The sequence below is a fragment of the Marmota marmota genome, unplaced genomic scaffold (assembly GCF_001458135.2).
Source record: "Marmota marmota marmota unplaced genomic scaffold, marMar, whole genome shotgun sequence".
Lineage (NCBI taxonomy): Eukaryota > Metazoa > Chordata > Mammalia > Rodentia > Sciuridae > Marmota > Marmota marmota.
The window spans coordinates 30,870,821-30,882,980 of record NW_026000082.1 but is presented as its reverse complement, the minus strand read 5'-3'; the positions used below and the strand labels follow the sequence as shown (position 1 = coordinate 30,882,980).

The following is a 12,160-nucleotide window of genomic DNA, read 5'->3' as shown; positions in this document are numbered from 1 at the left end:
TCTCATCATTTTCCCTCCTCACTAATACCTCAGCAAGCCGATGCCAATCATGAACACCTTTATTATTTAGGCCTTTTCCCTATACTTCAGACACTTGCAAATTAGGACTTCAGTATTCTGGGCTGGCCTAGGTTGTAGGCATGCTCATCCAAAGTCAGAGGTCCTGAGGGGCCTGGAAAGGTTTCAGGGACACTTCACCACTATTCAAGAAGTCATCACTTAGGTTAGGGGCTCAAGTAGAAGCTGTGGGCTGAGAGCCTTCTGTCTTCTCCCTTTCTGTCACTATTTGCCACACCTTCTCCCATGCTACTTCTGAAGACTCAGGTGGGCGGGTCCAGCGCAGAAACAGGCCTGAGGAAGAGGAAAACAGGTAAGGAAGCTGAAAAGAGAAGCTAACTACCCAGGGGAGGGGAGCAGTCACCTTGCCATAGCCGCAGGCTCTGGGGCTCCACAGAAGGCCAAATGGCCAAGGGATTGAGCACATAGAGTGGGTTCCGGAGTTTTCGTTGTTCCTTTAGCTGGTTGAGCCCAGACCACAGGGAGTGTGTTCGAGTCCTCACTTCACAGAGGCATCTGTAGAGAATGAGAGGGTGAGTTCCAGCTGTGCCCTCTGGGATTCTGGGGGTACAACCCTGGTTAGTAAGGTGACAGTTACTCTGGGGCAGTGATTAACCACCTTTTTCTGCAAATTATCTTGATCGATCTATTGGACTCTAGAATAAAACAGGAATAAGACAAAACCCTATGGAGTTCTGTTTAGAGGGAGAAACCAATTTAGTTTTGCCTAATTGTCAGGGAAGGATAATTAAGAATATGTTACTTGAGGGCCTGGGGCTGTAGCGCAGTGGCAGAATGATTACCTATAGCACATGTGAGGCACTGGTTTGATCCTCAGCACCCCATATAAAATAAATTAATAAACAAAGATGTGTCCATCTACAATTGAAAAAAAAAAAGTGTGCTACTTTGAGCTGAGTATCACTAGAAGACTAGAAGTTCACATCTACAAAGACAATGCTATGGTTTAGGTCTGGAATTTCCCTTAAAGGCCTATATGCTAAAGTTCTAGGTTTCCACCTTAATGTTCTTGGGAGGTGACAGAAACTAAGAAGTGGGGCCTAGTGGGAAGTCTTCAGGTCATTGTGGGCATGTCTTTGAAGGTTATAGTGGGACCCGAGCCCCTTTGTTCTTCACTGAGTCCTGGCCATGAGATGAGATGAGGTGAGTGGTTTTCCTCTGCCATACACTCAGGACCAAAAGCAACCAGACCAACGAATCATGGACCAAAACCCTGCCAAAACTGAGCCAAAATAAAAGTTTTATAGATGTCTGTGTGTGTGTGTGTGTATGTATGTGTGTATATATATACACATACAAACATACATGTTATATATATCCAAAACTGAGCCAAAATAAAAGCTTTATTTATATGTATATGTATATAATTATATCTATAATTTATATATATAATTTTTTTTGGTTGTAGATGGACACAATACCTTTATTTTATTTATTTTTATGTGGTGCTGAGGATTGAACCCAGTACCTCCTATGTGCTAGGTAAGCACTCTACCACTGAACCCCAACCCCAACCCAAAACTTATGTAAATTTTTATCTCAGGTATTTTTTTAAAAATTTTTTTGTAGTTGTAGACGAACAGAATGCATTCTTTTTATTTGTTAATTTTTATGTGTGGTGCTGAGGATCGAATCCAGTGCCTCACACATGCTAGGCAAGTGCTTTGCCACTGAGCTACAGCCCCAGCCCATCTCTCAGGTATTTTGTTAAAACTTGGCAGGGGTGCAGGGGGTGCTGCATGAACCAAGGAAGAAGTGGAAAATGAACCAATGAAAATATTTGTAGGTCTAATGAGTTATTTAAAAACTAAAGAAAGTGCCAGCTGTGGTGGAAATGCCTGTGATCCCAGCAGCTCAGGAAGCTGAGGCAGGAGGATCAAAAGTTCAAAGGCAGCCTCAGCAAAAGTGAGGCACTAAGCCATTCAGCGAGACCCTGTCTCTAAATACAATTAAATAAATAAATAAAGCAGGGCTGGGGATGTGGCTCAGTGGTCAAGTGTCCCTGAGTTCAATCCCTGGTACCAAAAAAAAAAAAAAAAACCTGATAAAAGTGGAGGCAGGGGAATCATAGGAAGGCTGCTGAATATTCCAGATGGAAAGAAATGAGTCTGGATAAGGGTAATGGGAAGGACCTCTGGCAAGAAAGAAACAAGCTAAATGTTTAGGAGAAAGGCTAAAGATGAGGGATGGGGAAAGGGAGATAAAGATAACAGTTTCTAACCTGGATGAATCATGAGTGGAGTTGGTAAAACAAGCTAGGATGTGGGTGAAGATGACTAAATATTATCTCCACCTTGAGAAACTCCCTCCTCCCTCTCTCATTGATCAGACAAAGGGCTTATGGAGCTGATTGGGATGCAAGAAGCCGACCAATGATAAAAGTTACCACTTTTGTGTGCCTATTATGTGCCAGGCACTGTGCTAAACACTCCATGCTTCAACTCAGTTAATCCTCGCAGCCCCTCTATGGATTACAGCTACTGTTATCCTCTCTGTGCTACTGATGAGGAAACAAAGATTCAAAGAGGTTTGCTCATGATCACTCAACAGGTGAGTGGTGGTGCTGGAATTAGAGCCTGCATAATTTAAGTCCACTTTCAACCTCTATTCTAAGGTTCCACTAGAATCTACTTTGCAAAGTTAACAGAGGCCCCAGCAATCATTTATTTCTGCAAAATCTTTTTGCTGAGTGCACTGATGCAGGCCTGTAATCCCAGCAACTCAGGGAGCTGATGCAGGAGGATCACAAATTTGAGGCCAGATTCAGCAATTTAGCAAGACTCTGTCTCAAAAAATAAAAAAAGCTCAGTGGTAAAGCACCCCCCCATTCAATCCCCAGTACCAAAACAAAAACACTTTCCCCTTTAGTCCTCATTTTCTTTTCTTTTTTGGGGGGTTGTGGGGTTGGCAGGGGATTGAACCTAGGGGCACTTAACCATTGAACCACATTCACAACCCTTTTTTATTTTGAGACAGGGTCTAGCTAATTTACTTAGGGTCTCACTAAATTATGTAAACTGGCTTTGAATTTGTGATCCTCCTGCCTCAGCCTCCTGAGCCACTGGGATTATAGATGTGTGCCACTGCTCCAGGCCCCTCAATTTCTTTTTTCGATGTATTTTTAATTTATTATTTTAATTTTATTTTTAACTGATACACAAAAACAAAAGTTGTAAATGTTATAGAGTAATGTGATATTTCAATACATGTAAACATTATGTAATATTTTAATCAAGTTAAATATTCGCTGCCTTAAACATTTACCATTTCTTTCTTTCTTTCTTTTTGGTACTGGGGATTGAACCCACAGGTGTTTGACCACTGAGCCACATCCACAGCCCTTTTAATTTTTCTTTTGAGGGTCTCAATAAGTTGTTTCAGCTAAGTTGCTGAAGCTGGCCTCAAACTTGCAATCCTCCTGCCTCAGAATCCTGAGTCACTGGGATTACACGCCTGCCTAGCCACTGTCCTCAGCCACTTATCATTTCTTTATGGTGAAAACTTTCAAAATACTTTTTTCCTCTTCCAACTTTTTTTTTTTTTCCTTGTGTGTACTAGACAAGTACTCTACCCACTGAGCTACCTCTCCAGTCCTCTCCTCCTGGCTTTCCTAAATATACGCTTGTTATTATTATCTATATTCATTCTACTGTGCAATAGTACCCCAGAACTTTTTGTTTCTATCTAACTGAAACTTAGTACAGTCCTTATTTCAAGGCAGGAGTGCACTTGTTCTTGGCAATAACAGAATGGGTAGATGTAAAGGGTTGGTCTTAGATTTGTCTATCTTTGGGTTTGCAGATGTTAGAGGGAAGTGTGAGATTAGGAGGGAAGAAGGGAAGGCCACAAAGAGTTTTCCTAAAAGGAAAAACTCATTGAAAGGGAAAGATGCCCTCTAAGAAAGCAACGGGCATCTGCCCCAACCCACCTTAACACACGATTAGCTCACCTCTCCTTTTCACTGTTGCAGAGGAAGGTGCCAAAAGGGGAGGCATAGGCGTGTTCAAACAGTGCCAACAGCAGCCCCTCCCCAAACTCCAGCGACAGCGGGAACTGGCGGCCCAGCTGCCACACGCAGTCCAGGAAGAGGAGAAAGGTGGGTGCCTCGTGCTTGGGGCGGGCGTGGGAGAAGGCCGAGTGGGCACAGCGCAGCTGGAAGGGGTGGCCAGCCTGGGGAGGGGGCAGAGCCATGGGCAAGGGAAGCAGGGTTTCTGGAGGGAGGGGCAGGGCTGGGACAGGGTAGCCACCTACCTGGATCCACTCCCGTTCCACCAGTTCCTGGAATCCAGTTATGGTCCGGCTCAAGGGGTCCAAGATGAGTTGGGCCAGTGAAGTCACAAGCAGAGTGCTATCTCTGCCTTCAGCCCCATGTACCAGGATGCAGGCTCCTTCCCTATCATGGGAAGGGCCCATGAACAATGGCAACTTTTTCCCTGCCTGGGGTGGCAAGACCAGGAATAGGCTGTGCCCAGTTCTAGACTGTATTTCCTTATGAATCATGGTTTTGAGAGCCCTGCTCATTCCACCATATCCATTCTGTCTCACAGGGTAGGAACTTTACCTTTCCATTCCTTGGGCTGCCAGGCAGGCGGTGCTCAGTGCCTCCTTCACATGTGCCAGCCAGCGGCAGCCCTCCAGCCGACTAAGCCAGCGGTCCATGCTCTGCTCTGGGTCCCCACAAGCCTCTACTAGGCGCACAAAGCTCTCCTGGAGAGCCCGTCCCCTAGGCAAAAGGGAATCTGGTCATCCTTTCCCCAGTCCAAGCTCTGGGTGAGCCCAGATTGGAAGCAAGTGCTTCATCCCAATGAGGGAGGGAAATAGAACTTTCTGAGGAGCCCATTTGATAGGAGGGGCATAGAACCCTTTGGGGAGTCCAGTCTCATGGGGTATAAAACCCATGGAAGAGCCCTAATCTCATGAAAATATGTCATATCTTTGAGAAACCCTCCATCTTATAGGGCAAACTAAGACTCTTAGGGGAGTGCTAGTCTGTTGGAGGGAACCACTGTATTACAATACCCCAGGAAACCCCCAGTTATCCTTGAAGTACCCCAATCTGAAGAAAACAACACAGTTCTCTTTGGGGAATCCCCATCCAATGAAAGAAACACAGTACTTTCGGGATTCTGCACCTGCTCCTACCTCTAGAAACCACTCTGCTCAAGGACATCAGTGACCCCCCACACACACACCAGAAAATCTAATGCCATTAGTGGCCCTCTACCAGAAAATTTAACAGATTTTTCCACCCTCTTCAACATCTTCAGTGGATTCCCACTGGCTTGAGGATAAAGTCTAAATTCATAACCATGGTGTTCAAGTTTTTCATGTTTTTTCTCTGGACCCCATTCTCCCTTTAGCAGCATCTCTCCCACTTCCTACCCTACACTTCTAACACCGTGAAGTTGCTTGCAGCTCCCCAATAGGACAAATGACCAGGCTCTCTTTGCAGTTCCTTCTCTCTTCAGTTCCCTCTACCTGAAATGACCTTCTCCCTCCTAACTAACTCTTCTGCCTCTTTCAGGTCTCACCAAAAGCATCCTGTTCTCAGGGAAACCTTCAAATTACTAAGACAGGTTGCCTCCTCTTGCTACTACTTATTTCACTGAGTTCTAATTGCCCATTTACTACTGAGCTCTGTCAAGTCGAGACTACTCACCATGGCAGCCCCTATGCTCAATGTTGGGTGAATAAATTAATAAGAGTTTTACATATTGGATAGGGAAGCAATCTGCTCTCCCCAAAGCAACAGATACATCTATATCTGTGCAGGTACAGCCTTCAGGGAGGGGTGTGTGTGTGTGTGTGTGTGTGTGCAGGTTTTTCCAGGAAGACCAATTTCAACTTAATGTAAAAAAGGTGCATTTTCTTTCCAGGCAGAGTTGGGGTACTTAGTGATGAGCTCTCTCATTTGTGGGTGTGAAAGTGGGGATGGCCAGCTGCCAGGATGGCTGCCAGGAAAGGTCTAAGAGTCTTCCAGAGCCCTGGCTCTTCTTCCCCTCCCACACACACATTCATGAAGGAAATCTAACGCCATCAGTGAACCCCACCAGAAATTCTAACAGATTTTTCAGCCCTGTTTAGCGTTTTCAGTGGTTCCTACAGCTTTTAGGATAAAGTCTAAGCTTATAACCATGGTTATGCAACAAAGCATCTTCTGTGGCAAAGCCTGGGAGAAGATGGGAGGCCTCCTACCTCTCCAGGGGTCGGTGCAGTCGTTTCCAGCCAGGGTAGGCGGCCTTGGCCTCTGTGCCCCCTCCAGTCATCCGGGCCTGTTTAGCAGCCTGGGCAGATCGTGTGTCCACTATGAAGCCCCGAGCCCCAGGGTGAGCCCCTGCCAGTACAGCTCGAAGCAAGTCCTCATCCTCAGCGCAGCGCCTCTTCTGGGGACCAGTCAGTGGCTGACTGGAGCGTAGCAGAACCTGTGGACAGGGACCCAGCTCAGGTTCAGGAATTGGGCTCTGGGCTTGGGGATCTTCTCGGCTAGGCCTACACTCAGGAGCCGCCTACACTAGGAAAAGGCTGACTGTGGCGCTGGGGCCTTAGGTGCGGAATTCACAAGGCTTCAGATGGGCTCTGCGAAGGTCATGGCTGTCTGAGGCCAGAGGTAGGAGGGTCCCTACGAGCACACACCAGATCTGGGTTGACAAAGGAACTAAGCTTCAAGGGGTGGGGACCGGACCGAGAAAGGTGAAATCCAGAAAAGCGGGAGGGGCGGGGCCCGAGTCCGGACCTCAGGATTTCCAGGAGGCGGGGCTTGTTGGAGGCAGAGCGAGGCGGGGCCTGAATGGGGCAGGAGTCCCAGGCAGCAGCCAGACGCTAATTGGCTCCTCCAGGGCGGAAAAGGGCTTTTGGATCTCAGGGCGGAGCCTGGGGAGGGGCTGGCTCACGGTTCCACTGGGTGCGTGGTGGTAGCAGAGCACTGGGAAGCGGCCTCCCTGGCGGAAGCGGGCGCTCCGCGCCAGGGCATCGTCGTCCACCGCTCGAGGCACGATTACCGCTCGAGGGTAACTGGGGCACAAACTAAAGTCCTGGTTCACCTCGCTCAGCCGCCACGCGTTGGTCTGCAGCATAGAGAGGGTCGAAGGCTAGGTCTAAGGCACCCAATGAGTGCCCAGCCGGCGTGCCCCTGCTAGACCCGGTGCTTCCTCATCCCCAGGCCCTCATGACCGCGCCCACCTCGCGAGCTACTCGCTTGTAGTAGCATTCGGGCGGATGGAAGTGCCAGGCGTCGCCCAATCTCAGGCCCTTGGGACGGTAGAAGAACGGAAAGGAGGTGATGACCGATTCCAGAGAGGACAGCGCCTGGGGACGAACGTCAGGGGCAGTAGGATTTATCTCAATTGAGTACATTCCAGCTCCTCCTCTCCTCAACTCCCAACTCTCCTTGTACCCCAAGCCATCTTGCATGTCATGCCACTTAGCTGAGCCTCGGGACAACACTGGGTACAGAGCCCCTTTGCACTAGTAACCCCCTTTTTGCTCCCCCCAGTACTGGATAGGGATAGCTTAAGGACCTCGGGTGCGCCCCCTGAATACCTCGATGGAACGGGCGATGTCCAGGGTCGCTTCCACGCCCTCTATATCCAGCTGCAGCACCCTCAGGTCCTTACAGCGTAGGGTGATTGTGCCGGAGTCACCCGCCACCCTAGGGGTGGACAGACCCAGGCTCAGTATACCCCGCCCTCCATCAGGGGAAGAGAACGAGTTTCATACAATTGGACGTTATGCAGGAGGGCGCCAGCTCCAAGTGCGCTGGCCCTTCCCCCTCTCCCCATAGCGTCGCGCGCTCCCCAACTTGTGGGACGTCCCAGCCACGTCTCACCGCTTCTCGATGGAGTCGACACTACGCAACAGCAGTAGCCACAGGTCTGCAGTCGATGGGGGCCCTGGAGACAGCAGCAGGTGGTGGCCGGTGACGCACAGCGTGCCGCGCAACGGGGGCTCCTCCGGGCCGGGGAGTAGCTCGGCTTGAGCCCGGCCGGTGCGGATCAGCTCTGAGAACTCCATTCTACCAGCGGGGGCCCTGGGGCCCAGCGGGACAGGCTCTGGTAGCGTCGGGCGGGGCGAACGCGGGCTCCAAAAGGGACAGGAACTGGCTGGGCAGCTGGCGACGCCGGCAGGACAGCTGTTAAGGAGGCCCCTCAAAGGAAGGGAACGTACAGTTCCACAGGGATTTTCTTCTACTGCCAACATCAGCGAGGACCCCGGCCAAAGTCTGTTAAGGAAACCTCAAATTTCCTCATCTGGGAAATGGGGAGAATAATCTTGCCTGAAGCCCTTGTTTGGGTCTCAAGAGGCACTCGATATTTGGGGCTTTTTATTTTGGGGGTGCTGGCACCCCTGCTGCCTTTTGAAAGAAAGAAAAATAACCATCTATTCTTCTGCACTGTGGTGGATGGGTTGAAAAGTGTGAAACTGGGAACTACCTACTTCCTCCCATACCTCTGAAGCTTGAGTGGGGGAAATCCCTTGGTCCACCTTAAATGCATGCAGCTGTGTAGCTGGCGCCCCTCCTGCTCCACAGCTGGAAGTCCCTGCCTGAGGGCGCCCTCGAAAGTGGCCAATTCTAGCTGTTGCTGATCCTCTATTACTCACAGCTTATGCTTCATCCTTTCCCCAGGTGCCTACTGCCCAGACAATGATCGAGGCCATGTGTTTGGTGCTGAGGGGCAGGGATGACTGATGAAGATTCTATTCATAGAATTTTCAGTCTGATTCATCATCTATCCATCCACCCACCTAAGTAATTTTTTAAAATTTCTTATTGATGTCTGCACTATGCTGAATCTGATTAAGAATAATTCACTAGGTAACCCTTCTTTTAATGAAAAAAGTGAAATCATAGGTGGACTCCTATAATGAAACCATAAAATTGGAGCTGTTTTATCAAGAACCAGATAAAGAGTTCAAATGATAAAATTTCAGTCCAACAGCAGCAGTTATGGTGGGAATTTGATAGACATGCAAATTCTCAGGTCCCACTCCAGATATACTGAATCTGAAACTTTGTGAGTGAAGCTTTCCAGGTAATTCTAATGCATGCTCAAGTTTGAGAATCACTAGAATGTATACAAATAGGCAAAACTAATTTAAGCTGTCAGAAGTTAGGGTAGAGCTGGGACTGTAGCTAACTGGTAGAGCACTTGCCTAGTACACACAAAGCTCTGGATTCAATCCCCAACACCAGCCACCAAAAAAAAAAAAAGAGGAAGAAAGAGAAGAAGAAAAAAATATGACAGGCCAGGAGTACTGTACTTATAATACTTCCAAAGTTATTGATCTGTCCCAGTAGAGGCTCACAGAGGGATAGGGACTTGCCCCAAGCCTCACTGAACCAGCACTGCAACCTGGTCTCCTTACTGCCAGATGGGGCCTCTGGGCCCTATTCCTTGGCTGATGGGCTAGTGCTATGAATGAGGATGGGGCAGCTTGTCAACCTCCTCCCCCTCTCAACTTCTGGTCTTGGGTCTTGGGAAGAGAGCCAAGACTGGTGTGAATGATGCTTTTCTTATCCTGGAGCAACTTCCTTTCTGGGAACTGGGAGTCTCCTTCTGGGCAAAGACAATAAATTTCATCTAAAGAACTAGAAAAGCAGGGCTCCTCCTACCCCCACCGGATGGGCATCACGTGGCTCCTGGTTAGGATTCCAGGAAAATTCCAGTCCTTGCACACTTAGCTTCACACACCCATATGCTCACCCAGCCTGGCACACTCAGACTCTCTATCCCACCTTGAACATTCACCGTCACCCACTCTCTGGCACACTCTTTTTACTCTTAGCTTCTACCACCTCTCCCAGAGCCATATTGCAGGCCTTTCCCTCATCCCAGAGCAGCAGCCCTGCCTTGTCACTCACTGCAAACCCACCATGTCCCTGGGGCCACCGAAATTCCAGGCAGTGGATGAGGAGGATGAGGAAGAGGAGGAGGAGAGCCTGGACTCTGTGAAGGCACTGACAGCCAAGCTGCAGCTACAGACTCGGCGACCCTCATATCTGGAGTGGACCGCTAGGGTCCAGAGCCAGGCCTGGCACAGGGCCCAAGCCAAACCTGGGGCCGGTGGACCTGGAGCCATCTGCGGCTTTGACTCAATGGACTCTGCGCTTGAGTGGCTCCGGCAGGAGCTGGTGAGTCTGGTGGCTTAGATTGCCTTACATGGGGTCTTCAGGCCAATCCTCCTTAGGACCCAAGACCATGGGTGTGGGGAGGGGATGAGAACAGATCCCCTAACTGCAGCAACTGCCAGCTCCTGTGTCTCTGGGGCTCAGGAGCCAGAAATATCCTTGTTTACTATTTTATGTGGAAAGTCTTGCTGAAGAAGGATTACATCAATCTACAGAGCTTATGCTCGTGTGGCTCAGGGGAGAGAGCCCTGCCCTTGGGGGACCATCAGTTATAGGTAGAGAAAGACATGGCCTCCCCTACTTTGGGAACTGCTATGCCCTCAGAGAAACACAGTGAAGTATACAAAAGAAGGTACTGATCATGTTGTAGGCAGAATCTGAAGAGGAGACTGTTGCATATTAGCTGTCAAGCCAACATGTGCACATATAAAGGTGTCCAGGCTCCAACTTGGAGATTTTTTGGGGGGGTGGGGGTAGGGGGGTTACCAAGGATTTCACTCAGGGACACTCGGCCACTGAGTCACATCCCCAGAACTTTTTTGTATTTTATTTAGAGACAGGGTCTCACTGAGTTGCTTAGTGCCTTGCTTTTGCTGAGGCTGCCTTAGCCTCCCAAACCGCTGGGATTACAGGCATGTGCCACGGTGCTCTGCTCCAACTTGGAGATTTTACTTAGTTTATCTGGGATGGGGTCCCAGGCATCTGTATTTGCATAATAATGGCTCTTTAGCGCTGAGAACTCCTAGTGTGGAGCAAGATCTGAGTGATGGGGAAGGATGAAGCTAGGGTGAGTGGGCGCCAGGGACAAACCAGTGCAAAGAAAGGCCCAGAGTGTTGACAGGAAAGTAAGAAAGGCAGGTGACACTGGAGCAGGCCTCGCAGGCTCACGCCCCCTCTCGGCCGCAGCGGGAAATGCAGGCTCAGGACCGCCAGCTGGCAGGGCAGCTGTTGAGGCTGCGGGCCCAGCTGCACCGGCTGAAGGTGGACCAAGCTTGTCACCAGCACCAGGAACTGCTGGACGAGGCCGAGCTGGAGCTGGAGCTGGAGCCCGGGGCCGGCCTGGCCCTAGCCCCGTCGCTAAGGCACTTGGGCCTCACGCGTATGAACATCAGCACCCGGCGCTTCACCCTCTGCTGAGGGCGACCTGGGAAGACAGATGGGAGGGGTATCCCAGAGGGCCAGCACCTGGTGTGGTGGGGGCACATTCAGGTCTCTTAGACCCCACCCCAATCTCCTCAATAAAGCCCTCTGCCTCCCATCAAGGTCTCTGCAGTTTTTCATTTGGGCCCAAGGCCTCTGTCAGTCACTGGGACCAGGAGTTTCGAGGGAGAAGAGAAGGTCTGGTTGTGGGTGGAGAGGACTATTGCAGCCCCATCTCCCCACAGCTCATGATCAGAAGTGGTAAAAAACTTGAAATCCTACCCACAAGAGGTGATTTAGGTTCAGTGGGTGACTGAAGAATGCCAAATCTAGGCTGGCCATGTAGTTCTGTGGGACAGCACTTGTTTAGCATGCACAGGGCCCTGGGTTTGGTCCCAGTACTGAAAAAGAATGCAGAATCTGATAAGCCTGGGTTTAAAGCCAGCTCCCCCATTTATTTGTTAGACATTTAGGAGGTCCCTAATTACTCCCTGAATCTGTCTTCTTCTAAAATGAAGATACTAATTCTCATTGGACAGGTAACTGACTATGGCTCAACTGAGGGAGTGCACAGTAAATACCCAGCCGATGTATTGCTTATCATTACCATCACATTATTACTCTTGCACAGAGGCCCAGAGATGGACTATGAAGTGCTCAGGTTTACCTGGCAAGGGCAGCTGGACCTTGCACCAGGCCTGGGGCTCTGTTATCACCCTGGTTTTTTACTTTTGTGTTTCTCAGCCTTTGTTTCTTTTTTACTCTCTTTGACTTTCCAACTCAGGCTTCCTCCTCCCCCCACCCATTTCCTGTCCC

At 49.5% G+C, this 12,160-nt stretch overlaps 2 protein-coding genes across 5 annotated transcripts; one reads left to right on the top strand and one right to left on the bottom strand.

Moving 5' to 3' along the window:
* Positions 1–41: 41 nt before the first annotated feature.
* LOC107142006 (myotubularin-related protein 9-like) lies at positions 42–8,226 on the bottom strand. Of its 4 annotated transcripts, XM_015485332.2 has the most exons (10): positions 7,904–8,214; positions 7,618–7,726; positions 7,258–7,383; positions 6,969–7,142; positions 6,274–6,500; positions 4,640–4,801; positions 4,330–4,471; positions 4,028–4,248; positions 422–573; positions 42–351 (listed from the first exon to the last, which is right to left on the bottom strand). In XM_015485332.2, exons 1-10 carry the CDS (start codon positions 8,086–8,088, stop codon positions 233–235), a joined length of 1,617 nt encoding a protein of 538 aa, XP_015340818.2. In that variant the 5' UTR covers positions 8,089–8,214; the 3' UTR covers positions 42–232. The 4 variants fall into 4 exon arrangements, with proteins under 4 accessions (XP_015340818.2, XP_048671802.1, XP_048671800.1 ...); XM_048815845.1 differs by lacking the exon at positions 422–573 and having other exon boundaries at positions 7,904–8,226; XM_048815843.1 differs by lacking the exon at positions 4,640–4,801 and having other exon boundaries at positions 7,904–8,226.
* A 151-nt stretch (positions 8,227–8,377) lies between these two features.
* On the top strand, positions 8,378–11,466 carry Fam167b (family with sequence similarity 167 member B). Its single transcript, XM_015485335.2, has 3 exons — positions 8,378–8,824; positions 9,862–10,207; positions 11,111–11,466. Exons 1-3 carry the CDS (start codon positions 8,757–8,759, stop codon positions 11,339–11,341), a joined length of 645 nt encoding a protein of 214 aa, XP_015340821.1. The 5' UTR covers positions 8,378–8,756; the 3' UTR covers positions 11,342–11,466.
* The last annotated feature ends 694 nt before the right edge of the window (positions 11,467–12,160 follow it).

Bases quoted from the DNA above. Each gene is read 5' to 3' on its own strand.
- LOC107142006 (XM_015485332.2), bottom strand. From the start codon at position 8,088: ATGGAGTTCTCAGAGCTGATCCGCACCGGCCGGGCTCAAGCCGAGCTA. The intron at 7,384-7,617 runs GTATTCAGGGGG...GTTCGTCCCCAG, and splicing joins ACATCGCCCGTTCCATCGAG to GCGCTGTCCTCTCTGGAATC. The intron at 7,143-7,257 runs GTGGGCGCGGTC...TCTATGCTGCAG, and splicing joins ACAAGCGAGTAGCTCGCGAG to ACCAACGCGTGGCGGCTGAG.
- Fam167b (XM_015485335.2), top strand. From the start codon at position 8,757: ATGACTGATGAAGATTCTATTCATAGAATTTTCAGTCTGATTCATCAT. The intron at 8,825-9,861 runs GTAATTTTTTAA...TTTTACTCTTAG, and splicing joins CTATCCATCCACCCACCTAA to CTTCTACCACCTCTCCCAGA. The intron at 10,208-11,110 runs GTGAGTCTGGTG...TCTCGGCCGCAG, and splicing joins AGTGGCTCCGGCAGGAGCTG to CGGGAAATGCAGGCTCAGGA.